Here is a 12,521-nt window from a genome sequence, read left to right on the forward strand (position 1 = left end):
ATGCATTGCCTGCATTACATATACAAATATATACTGAGTGATACTGTCAAGAGCATTGTAGGCGGACTAGTGTCCTCCCGTCCTCGGGAGTTCGTTCTCCGGAGTCAAACTTGGTAAGTCACGGACGCAAGTCAGAAGTTCGCGTACGCAATATGTCATAAAACACCACTGCCTCATTTCATAAAAAAATAAAAATTAAACATAATAATATAATAGCCACACGAATATGGTTCAGGCAACTCGTAGCTAGGCCTACATTGATTATCTTATATATTTATAATAAAACGAAGTATAAAACACCATGCCTCTTTTCGTTTACATTTAAAAAATAATATATTAAACATTAATATGTGGTTTAGGTAAGGTGACCAGATTTCTGAAATGGAAACCGGGGACATTTCCTATTGAGAACACAAGTACAGACAAGAACGCATATTGAGAAACGGCCAGTCAGATGTTTCTCCGTCGCTCTGCATACCTCATCTCCCTCATCGCTCTGATTGGTTTTAGGTCTATCCAATTGAGCCGAGAGGCATTTGAGCGACGCCCGTTGTGACGCCCCTTTGGAAATGATTTGTCTATGAAGCTTTGCCAGACCATAACTCAGTTACTACTGAGAATGGTCTGGTTTTAACCAGGCTAAGCGCTTTACATATAGAAGGGGGAATCTCCTCAACCACCACCAATGTGCAGCATCCACCTGGATGATGCGACGGCAGCCATATTGAGCCAGAACCCCACCACACACCAGCTTATTAGTGGAACGGAGACTGAGTGATGAAGCCAATCAGTATATGGGGATTATTAGGAGGCCATGATGGACAGAGGCCAATGGGCAAAATTTGACCGTTAGCATTTTTAAGTCTTTTTAGGCTTGCCATCTTCTAACATTACACTCTGACACACCGTATTTCTTGGCTGCTTAAGGAGAGTTGTTGATGACTCCGCTGTGTGGCACATCCATATTACATGTATTTAGCACTCCCTATTGTTCCTGGTGTATTATTGACATCTAAACGTCTAGACCCTGAATATAAGGCAACCTCATTTTTTCAGAAATATATATTTTCTTATATTCGGAGCAATACGGTACATCACAATACAGAAAAAAAGATCTGATGCTACTTCAGTTTCAGTGCAACTTTAATGATAACAACACTGCTTATATGTGGAATTTTGGATAAATACTACTGTATTTAGACTAAAATGTTACCTAGTAACATTAACTATTACCTAAATGTTACTTACTCAATATAAAGCTTTGTAAATACATTAATGTACGTGATCTGTTTAAGTGAAATGAATGTTATGTGGCGTCTGACTCCAGGTGAGATCCCTGATCTGTTAAGTGAAGAGGAGGTGGATGGTGTTAGGAAAGCTGTGAGGAGCGAGGTGCGGGAACTGGGCCTTCTGGACAACTATGAGAACTGCTGGAGCTTTTTTATGAATCGAGTACGACAACAACTCAAGGTCTCACTGCAATGACTGTGTCTTTTTTTATACGTCAGATTTATTGCATATCTTGTTTGGATAATAGATAAGTGTCTACAGTGTGTGCATACTGTTTGTGTGTGTAGGTCGTGCTCTGCATGTCTCCAGTAGGTAATAGCCTGCGTCTACGTGCTCGCCGTTTCCCAGCTCTGCTGAACTGCACCACTCTGGACTGGTTCCAGGAATGGTCCCTGGAGGCCCTCCAGTCTGTCAGCTTGAAGTTCCTGCAGGACATCCCAAGTATTCAGGTAAACCTGAGCTTGTGGAAGTAGCTTCATTGGATTTCCACACCAGTACTTCATCTATAAATGCTCCTTGTCTGTAAAAGTTTTGGCTACAGCTCTTGCATAGTCATGGGATATCCCAAAGGGTAAAGTTCTTTTTCATTCTTCGCTGTTGGCAAACATCCCGACATTGTCCACGCTACTGGGACCTGGCATTTAGGTGAATATGTAAAGAAGTGCTACTTACTTTTGTCTCAATAACAAACACACAACTAAAATGACAGCGGTGGGAAAACGGCAGTTAAGAAAGCATCTGGTCATAGTAAATATGCTTGCACTAGCTCTGCAATTTGACACTCCAGTCAAGTCACATCACTACTTTTATTTATATTGCACTTCATAAAATAGATTGCTATAAAGCAAGTGTACAGTATTAAACATGAAAAACTGTCCGTGTCACTTTAAATTAGAGTTACAACTTTAGGTTCTACTAGGGGTGGGCAATATTGCAAAAATATATCAAGATTCTTTCCAGGAAAATCATGATTCACAATTTTAACTACTTTTTCTACTTTGCAAGTGACTGAGCAGTAGCCTTGCTCCTCCTCCTACGTACTTCCGCTCAATTTCCTTCAGTACTCCTTCAGTATTGCGGTATATTCTCTGGTTTTCTCCGGTCAAATTTGAACCGGTCCAATCAGCGAACAGAGGAGTGGCTGAGAACGATGATGTTGATGTTGTCCGCTAGTTTGAGATGACCTACGTCACGACCAAACGTTAGCGATTGGTTATGGCAGATCCAGAGTGTAGTCCAATAGTTTTAAACTTCAAAAGAGTACCCCGCCTTCAAGGAAGTTAACGCTTGTCAATGGAGAGTGGCCACACTCTCTGTACAAATGAAATGTTCGAGAGTCTGGTAGGACCAGGCTGACTGAGCAGTACAGCCAAACTAATTTCCCTATTTTAAAAATGTAGTCTTACAAGGTAACAAAATATAAAAGAAAAAGAATGACAGACCATTTAGGCTAAAGTAGGAGCGGGCGAAGATGAAAATCTTTATTTCATTATTTTATCTTTTGTTATTAAAAATAAGAACAAAGATGCACATTACAAATACAATATAATATACAAATGAAATAAACTGTGCTTTATTTTTTTTTTACAGTAGGTGTTTTTAACAGTAGGCCTAGTATTCAAGTAAGAAATTGAATAAACAAATGTCAAAATTATTATAGAAAGTTATTCAGTGAAGAGTAGTAAATTATTTTCTCTTTGTCTTTTGATGTTTGATTAACATTAAAGGTGGATTAGCTATTTCTGGTAACCGATCACCAAAAACAAACACGGCCCTACCCCAAAAGGGTCTCGCCCCTATTTTGATAGCTCCGCCCCACAAATACGTACGCAACCCAGGCAACGACTATGGCAGAATCTGATGTGCCAGCCGGCCGAGGATATGATGTCATCAATAAGTGAAGGCAATGTGTGTTACTATGGTAATCCAGGTTGAATGTTCAATGAAAAAGTCTTCCCTTCCATCCCAAAAGCACAAACACAGTTCTCATGAGCAACTCGATAGCACGAACACGACAGTCCAACTAACGAATATATTACAATTATGACAAGATTCGAGGGTTATATTGATCACTAAAAGAGGAACCAAAGGAAACAAACATATATTAGTATTATATTATCTTACTTTTCGGACACTTTGGGAGCTGACGCTTGAAACAGACAGTGGAGGAGGTTTAGATGCACCAGGCTTAAAGGGTGTGGAAATTAATGGGTCTTTATTATAGCTGAAGTCAAAGACAATACGATTGCAAATGAACAAACAAGCGAACATGACACAACGAGCATATTCAAGCAAAAGCCATCATATATTAGTTCCTTGAAACAAAACAAAACCAATTACTCACTTTTCGAGAAGAAATAAAGCATCCTCTTTGTGTCTGATTGCAGGCCTTACCCCTCCTTGAGTGCTCCAATATTTACACGGGTCCTACTTCTTGCCTGGTCGTAAGCCTTCTTTTGTTCCACAGACATTTTCTACTTTAGCTGAGCGATGACTGAAAGAGAGAGATGGCAGATAAAAAACAAATGTCCATCCTGTGTGTCGTGTCTTGACTCTTTTGAATAATGATGTGCACCGAGCGCTCTCTTCTCCCCATCATTAGTAGACACGCCCCTTACTGCTGATTGGCAACAAGTTTGTTTTGGTACTCGGCCCCGAGACACTTTTCTAAAGCATTTTTTAAATATCACTTACCCCACCTTTAATGACAAGCGGCAGTTGGTTTATTAGGCAGCTGTTACTGTAAGACCTCATGCACGGATCTAATATACAGACACTCATCCAGTTTTCTCCCAACTGTTTACGTTCACTTAAGACATAATCGATTGTGTTTATGTGAACCTTCTGTGTATTTGACAGTTAAACCAGGGTCTCAAACTCAATTTACCTGGGGGCCGCTGGAGGTAGACTCTGGTCAGGCTGGGCCGCATCAAGGATAAAAAAAAAAAAGGAGCACAACTGGTCCAATCTTCTCAATCCTTATTATTAACAGTTCTTCAACATGAACGGTTCTTCATAACATAGGCTTCTCTTGCCTTCTCTATTTTTAAATATAGCCTATAGAAATTAAATCATTATGTAACAATTTATTTAAAATAATAGACTAATTCAAAGCATGGCCGTAACCAGGTCAAACAGAACAGTGAACGAAATTCTAGGTCTAATTCTAGTTGGGAAATAATCTTTTTGGGACTATTTGCAAACAATATTTGCATCAATTTGCGTCAAATATATTATTAGTCCCTAGATTCTTTGCCTGAGTGAATAAATACATAGATCCGCCATTAACATTTGAATTCCTAGTGGTATGGTGGTAGAATTTTTGTAAACCGTGTCAAAGGTTCCGCGTTCTAATCCGCTCTCATATAGTTTTTTTTTTCTTCTTCTTCTTCTTCTTCTTCTTCTTCTTCTTCTTCTTCTTCTTCTTCTTCTTCTTCTTCTTCTTCTTCTTCTTCTTCTTCTTCTTCTTCTTCTTCTTCTTCTTCTTCTTCTTCTTCTTCTTCTTCTTCTTCTTCTTCTTCTTCTTCTTCTTCTTCTTCTTCTTCTTCTTCTTCTTCTTCTTCTTCTTCTTCTTCTTCTTCTTCTTCTTCTTCTTCTTCTTCTTCTTCTTCTTCTTCTTCATTAAAATCAAAGATGTTCATCAATGATTAGGAGCATGGACACGTTTGTGTGCATTTTGTTTTATGATTTCACCAGAAAAAATACAGTCTCTCCGCAACGGCATTAAGCGATAAATTGACGCGCTCGTCTGTGTGTGAACTGTGAAGACTGTGCACGAGCCAAAAGAGAATGTAAACCCCGCCTACTTTGATTTGATTGGCCATCTCAATCATTTTGACATTGACAAGCGCGGTTAGACCACATTCGTTTCGACTGCCTGATCAGCCTCACATTCTGTTCCTGTCAATCATGCGGTGTCAACCAATTATACTGCATGAGGGAGGGGCAAGCCAACTCTCTCACACACACACACACACACACAAGAGGCAGCAAGCGCGGCACACGCAACGACTCAGCAAAAAGGTGCTTTTCAGAACAACGTGCGGGCCGCACTAACACTAAACTTTGATGTCAAGTAGGGGGCCACAAAATATCATCCCTCAAGTGGCCCGCGGGCCGCGAGTTTGAGACCCCTGGTTTAAGCAGAATAAGATGCGTAAGGTAACCTAGATTAGTACTCACATGCTATTTGACATGCTTTTAGTGTGCGCGCACTTCGGGTGTACGCTCTTTGAAAAGCTTGTCAGAACAGCTTGTGAATAAAATAAATAAAGCTTTAAAACGCATGCAAATAATAAACTTTCATGATTGTTAATAACTGCAATGTCATGTGAGTGTAACCCTATATATGGATTAACATGTGAATGGATATCGCGTTGTATGTTGGGACGGAGGCGCCAGAACTACAAACTGATAGAATACGCTGTAGCACGACACTGCAATATTTCTTCAAAAGCAGATCGTGAAGACATTTTAATCATTCACCATCACAAATCGTGAGATCACACACCCTTAGTTTCTACTATAAATCATCTCTCCAGTGTGTTTTTACTTGTGTCTGACTTCAACGGACTGAACAGAAGAAATTAACCAGAGAATATTTCCATGTCAAAGAAGGCGGAGCCTCAGAGCCACACCTACCTATTATGTAATCGCCACGGACCAATGATAGCTTGAAGGCGTTTACAAGCCTGAACTTTTCTGGAAAGTTCACTGGCAAGCTGTTGCAAACTCCCAAAACGAATTCTAAACTAACTTAGTTTTGGCTTGATTTCATTCGAAATTTTCACACCAGTTCGTTCGAGCCTGAAAGGCATCCAAAAATAAAAGGACATTTCCAACTTCATGTCGTTCCAATCCCATATGAAAAGCAGAAAAGCTGTTGGCCACTTTTTGTCCATATTATAAAAAAAAGAGGGCAAGGTTGACATGATTATGACAACTATTTGGTGAACAGTGTTGAAACAGGGTTTTCGTAGTCTCTGTTTTTAATAATTAATAAAAATATGTTTAATTCTCTTGTTTCTGTTAGTTTCTTAATGCCATATTGATTTATAGTTTACAGGAAGTGGTTTTAATTCTTTCAATAGGCGTAGCAAAAAGAGGTTTAATTTATCATTTCACACAGAAAAACTAAAAGGCTAAAAGACACTGTAATTCTTTCGATGAGTGTTCTCTCCTCACAATTACATTTACACCAGATTCCTCATCATTAGCTCGACTCTGAAGTGAAGACAAATGGCTGATCACATGCACAGTGAGCTCAATGACAGACGCAGCTTCTCTCTCTCTCTGCATTGTTGTTTTCCCTGCACCAGTGGAACGATCACTAAGCAGGATCATTTATGCTAATAAAGCAACAGTGATTAATACACACAGACTGACCCTCAGAGAAGCCACAGCTGTTTCAGCCAGACTGTGTGCGTGTGCTGGAGTTTGTACAGGGATATGTGAAGAGTGTGTGTGTGTGTGTGTGTGTGTGTTGACTCGTGGCCAGCTGTGAGTTTGTTTCCTATTTGTGTATTTCACTCAGTGCTGTACTATACTGGAGTATTGAATTTAGGGCTGTCAGTCAATTCAAATATGTAATCACAATTATTGTTCTCATAATGTTTGCGGAGGACGCATTCAAGTTGCTTTTTAAGGAAAGTAAAATACATTATAGGTCTTAACTCCGCAATTTGAGTGGAGGAGAAAAAAATCTGCAACAGTCAGCTCACTTGCACAGCAAACATCATCTTTACTTCGCAAAATGCATCAAAGCACACTGTAAATGCAAACCGGAAATTAGCAAAAAATAAATTAGAAATAATAAAAAGTAATAAAAAATAAGAAGAATTGAGTAATAAAGCAACTTTCCCCACACGTTATGGATGTTTTTGCCATTGGCCTGCAGTTCTTCATTGGTGTTAAATTTCAATGAATAAAAGAATTTTGCTCATGGGTAATATTTAGAATATTTTGACAATTCAATTTCACCATAAAAATAATGCAAAGGGCTTTGTTTAATTGAATTACTAATAAGGATTTCCTAAATGGCTATTTATTCATAAATGGGTGGGTACACTAGGGACTTTTCCATCAGACACTAAGATTTTGATCAGTTTTTGGAAACCACGCAGAACAGAATAAAACTTAAAAGTGAAAAAAAAAATTCAACATTTAATATAGGTACTTACTTGCATGTGTATTACATTACATTAACTTTGGCATCCCTATTTGAATTGCTACTTCAAAATGACATCTCTGTGAAAACTATTCAGAAGTCAGTATAACTATTTTTTTATAACTACTTGTATAACAATTTTTTTTATCTTTTAGATGTTTACTCTTGGATTAGATTTATGGCCAAATCCCACATTTGTGCAACATTTTTTACCTTAATGCGTTTATAAGTATTAAAGTGCTTTATTTCTGACACCGGTAACCGTGACCTTTGAGTTTAAGAGATTGATGGATTATTTACATGCATTTAACTCGATACACTGTTTATCAAAAAGCATTATGTCAGGTATTCATTTATAACCATCTATTTTTGTTCTTTTTCTTTTTTTTTTTTTGCCAGCCAGTTACATGTACATGTTTTATTGCTTTTCAGTGAATTATGATCTGTGTTCTTGCATCTTTTAAAATGCATTTGCCTTTGTGTGAATTGATCTTTAACAGTCTGATAAATGAGTCAGTCATCAGACAGCAGTGCGCATCATAAATAACCAATAAACAAAACACAACGTGCAGTCTCAGAAAGTTAGAAGCCATGTGACAAACACTCGCCCTACTTTATACAGGGTGTCACCAGCCTTGGACCATTATTTTCCCAGCCCTCTACCAGCTTAATCTTCCCTCCTGCGTCCTGCACTTAAATTTCAGATTGAGTAAGTCCAGAAGCCAGCGAAAGACATACAAACTTGGAGATGAATTCAGGATTTATGAAGATGATATTTCAGGGCTCTTGACAGCCGAGGATGTTAAAGAGCGTTTAATCCGAACAGGTCCCTCTCTTACCCTCTCTCCCCACTCTTACTCTCGTCTTTACAGCCAACTGTTCGGGAATCCATCAGTCTTTTCATGGCCCACGCTCACGCGAGCGTCAAGCAGGTTAGCGAGCGTTACTGCTGCAATGAGAGGAGGCACAACTACAGCACGCCCAAGAGCTTCCTGGAGCAGCTGAGACTTTACGAGAGTCTGCTGGGAAAGAGAGAGAGGGAACTGCATCTGAGACACAGCAGGCTTCAGTCTGGCCTTCAGAAACTCAAGACGACTGCCTCTCAGGTGTGTAGAACTCATCGCCACCACAGAGTTCCTGACCGACCCCGTGTAGACTCTCCTCAAGGCTGGAGCTGTGGAATTGGGAAAGAATGTAGTTACTGCTAGTTAATATGCCCAAGATCACTCACTGAAGGCTGAGGGGCTCATAAACCTTGAGTCTGATAGTCTGATGATTGCTTGCCTTTGTGATGTAGTGTTTAGTATTCAAATGTTGCAGAGGTGTTATCTGATAATGGAATATAGATAAAAAAAGAAAACACTTTTTTTGCTTTTACAACTTTCAGCAAGTCGTAAAAAGCTTTTTGCGAGGTCTTGGAGAGCCTTGATTATGAGATTAAATTTGATCATGTGTTGGATGAAAGTGCTCTAAAAGAAATTTGCAAAATTTTACCTTGAGACGCATTGAAAAACCTAATGTAAATGCGTAAAATTGTTGTTGTTGTTTTTTGCTGTTTAATTGTCAATTAATTTTATAAATAAAAATAGAAGGACTTTCATCTGAAACTTTTAAATGTATGGATTTATATTTTGTTGTAATTACTCTACCGTTAATGTTTTTGAAGGAAGTCTCTTTATTTGATCAAAACAACAACAACAACAAAAAAAAACATAAAAATAGTAATATTGTGAAATAGTTTACTGATTTTTTAAAATATGTTAAATACAATTAATTTATTCCTGTGATGGCAAAGATTAATATACAGCAGCCATTTCTCCAGTCTGCAGTGTCACATGATCTGTCAGAAATCATTATATACATTGTTTTGGTGCCCAATAAACTTTTCTTATTATTATCAATGTTGGAAATGTTGGTTTAATGTTGCTTAATATTTTTGTGGAAACTGATACTTTTTTTTCTCGATACTTTGAATAATTCAAAAGAACAGCTTTATTTATCTATTTATTTATTTTGTAATTGTTATAAATGTTTTTACTGTCACATTAGATCAATTTAATGTGTCCTTGCAGAATATTAATATCTTAAAAAAAATAAAAAAAGGTCTTACTGACCCCAAAATTGGAATGTTGTAGTTAAGAACAGAACTCTGTTTCCTGTATTAACCAGTGCTTATATAATGTAATTATGAATAATTAATAGAACATCTTATACTGAATGTAAACATCATATATTCGCATCAGGTTGAGGATCTGACCATCAAGCTGAACTCACAGGAAGTGGAGCTGACGCTGAAGAACCAGGCCGCTGAGGCTCTCATGGCCAGGATTGGCCTGCAGACAGAAAGAGTGAGCCAGAAGAGAAAAGACGCTGACCTAGAAGAGCAAAGGGTAGATAAACCGAAGCCTTACAGCTGGAGGATCTGAGATGTATCTTTATTGAATATCAGGATGGTGCTTTGATATTTCCACATTACTTATGAGAGTGTGTATTCATCTGTAGGTAGCTGCCATGCAAGCAGAGGTGTCACGAAGACTGAGGGAATGTGAACGTGATCTGGCTAAAGCTGAGCCTGCTTTAGAGGCGGCTACAACTGCTCTCCAAACACTCAACAAGGTAATATTTAAAATGTAAAAAACTGTTTGTGTAAATGTACAGTTTATACACTACCTTTTGAAAAGTTTAGGGTGAGTAAGATTTTTTTTTTGTGTGAAAGTAAAACATTTTATTTTAGAAAGGGCACATAAAATGGATCAAAAGTGACAGTAAAAGCATTTATATATATTTCAAATAAATGTGTTCTGTTCATTCATCAAAGGATCCTTAAAAAAAAATCAGCACGTATTAGAATGATTAATGTGATACTGAAGACTGGAGAAATTATGCTGAATATTCAGCTTTGCCCTCACAGGACACTAGAACATTCTAGTAATCATTTCTGGGTAATTTTAAGTGGAAATGTTGCTATTTTAAAAAGTAATTGCACGTGAATTGTGCGAAATATTTGTGTCACCTGAATTTGATGGTTTAAAGGGTAACACTTACTCAATTAGCAGTTCAGTTTCTCTTCCTCTTTTGTATCTTTCAGGTAAATCTGACAGAGTTAAAGACGTTCCCGAAACCCCCGGAGGCTGTGATTAACGTCACCGCGGCTGTGATGGTGCTGCTGGCTCCACGCGGGCGAATTCCTAAAGACCGCGGATGGAAGGCCGCCAGAGTCTTCATGGGCAAGGTAAAGGCATTGCTATGACAACAACACACCCAGTGCTGTCTGATTCATGCTAGTGTAATCCACATCCAGCCCTTGACCCGCAGACCCCGCTAACCTGGTACAGTGTCATGAATACACCACGTTATGAAAGCACTTCTGTGGAAGAGAATATTAAATACATGTCACATGAGATAGAAATGGAAATATTAGGGAAAGGTTGATTTATGAGGTCAGCATGAAGAGGAGGAGATGGCTTTTGAAATTGTGATGTGTGATATATCAGATGGATAAAGAACTAGGATGCATATTCAGAGGTTGCAGGTTGAGTCCTAAGTAGGGATGACCCACGAATGAAAAGGTCATAACTGTGTTTTATTACTACTGTGACCTTCAGTGCAACATTTTATCCCAGATTGTTCCGGTGTTTGTGCTTTTATTCTACTTTAAGATGCTTTGAATAAAATGTGTGTGCAATTTAATATGTACTTAATAAGTTGGGTTTACCTAATACAGCATCATCGCAAATAACATCATAACTAATATAATTGATTTCTCTAAAATTAGATTTTTATTGTAGTATCTTAATGCACTGAACTATATATACACTATATATACATATACAGTGAGGAAAATAAGTATTTGAACACCCTGCTATTTTGCAAGTTCTCCCACTTAGAAATCATGGAGGGGTCTGAAATTGTCATCGTAGTAGGTACATGTCCACTGTGAGAGACATAATCAAAAAAAAAAAATCCAGAAATCACAATGTATGATTTTTTAACTATTTATTTGTATGATACAGCTGCAAATAAGTATTTGAACACCTGTCTATCAGCTAGAATTCTGACCCTCAAAGACCTGTTAGTCTGCCTTTAAAATGTCCACCTCCACTCCATTTATTATCCTAAATTAGATGCACCTGTTTTTGAGGTCATTAGCTGCATAAAGACACCTGTCCACCCCATACAATCAGTAAGAATCCAACTACTAACATGGCCAAGACCAAAGAGCTGTCCAAAGACACTAGAGACAAAATTGTACACCTCCACAAGGCTGGAAAGGGCTACGGGGAAATTGCCAAGCAGCTTGGTGAAAAAAGGTCCACTGTTGGAGCAATCATTAGAAAATGGAAGAAGCTAAACATGACTGTCAATCTCCCTCAGACTGGGGCTCCATGCAAGATCTCACCTCGTGGGGTCTCAATGATCCTAAGAAAGGTGAGAAATCAGCCCAGAACTACACGGGAGGAGCTGGTCAATGACCTGAAAAGAGCTGGGACCACCGTTTCCAAGGTTACTGTTGATAATACACTAAGACTTCATGGTTTGAAATCATGCATGGCACGGAAGGTTCACCTGCTTAAACCAGCACATGTCCAGGCCCGTCTTAAGTTTGCCAATGACCATTTGGATGATCCAGAGGAGTCATGGGAGAAAGTAATGTGGTCAGATGAGACCAAAATAGAACTTTTTAGTCATAATTCCACTAAACGTGTTTGGAGGAAGAAGAATGATGAGTACCATCCTAAGAACACCATCCCTACTGTGAAGCATGGGGGTGGTAGCATCATGCTTTGGGGGTGTTTTTCTGCACATGGGGCAGGGCGACTGCACTGTATTAAGGAGAGGATGACCGGGCCATGTATTGCGAGATTTTGGGGAACTACCTCCTTCCCTCAGTTAGAGCATTGAAGATGGGTCGAGGCTGGGTGTTCCAACATGACAATGACCCGAAGCACACAGCCAGGATAACCAAGGAGTGGCTCTGTAAGAAGCATATCAAGGTTCTGGCGTGGTCTAGCCTGTCTCCAGACCTAAACCCAATAGAGAATCTTTGGAGGGAACTCAAACTCCT

The 12,521-nt window shown here is 38.8% G+C and overlaps 1 protein-coding gene across 1 annotated transcript in view; it reads left to right on the top strand.

The window, feature by feature from the left end:
* The window catches only part of LOC307139200 (dynein axonemal heavy chain 11), a gene marked incomplete at both ends in the record, with an annotated part of 73,202 nt that overhangs the window by 41,278 nt on the left and 19,403 nt on the right, over positions 1–12,521 (top strand). Inside the window, 6 exons of the mRNA XM_079838090.1 lie at positions 1,328–1,470; positions 1,578–1,739; positions 8,329–8,562; positions 9,700–9,846; positions 9,959–10,072; positions 10,545–10,688. Of these exons, the coding sequence (XP_079694216.1) occupies positions 1,328–1,470; positions 1,578–1,739; positions 8,329–8,562; positions 9,700–9,846; positions 9,959–10,072; positions 10,545–10,688 (944 nt within the window). The remainder of the gene's footprint in view (positions 1–1,327; positions 1,471–1,577; positions 1,740–8,328; positions 8,563–9,699; positions 9,847–9,958; positions 10,073–10,544; positions 10,689–12,521) is intronic.

This window comes from Gobio gobio (assembly GCF_949357685.1).
Source record: "Gobio gobio genome assembly, chromosome: 15".
NCBI lineage: Eukaryota > Metazoa > Chordata > Actinopteri > Cypriniformes > Gobionidae > Gobio > Gobio gobio.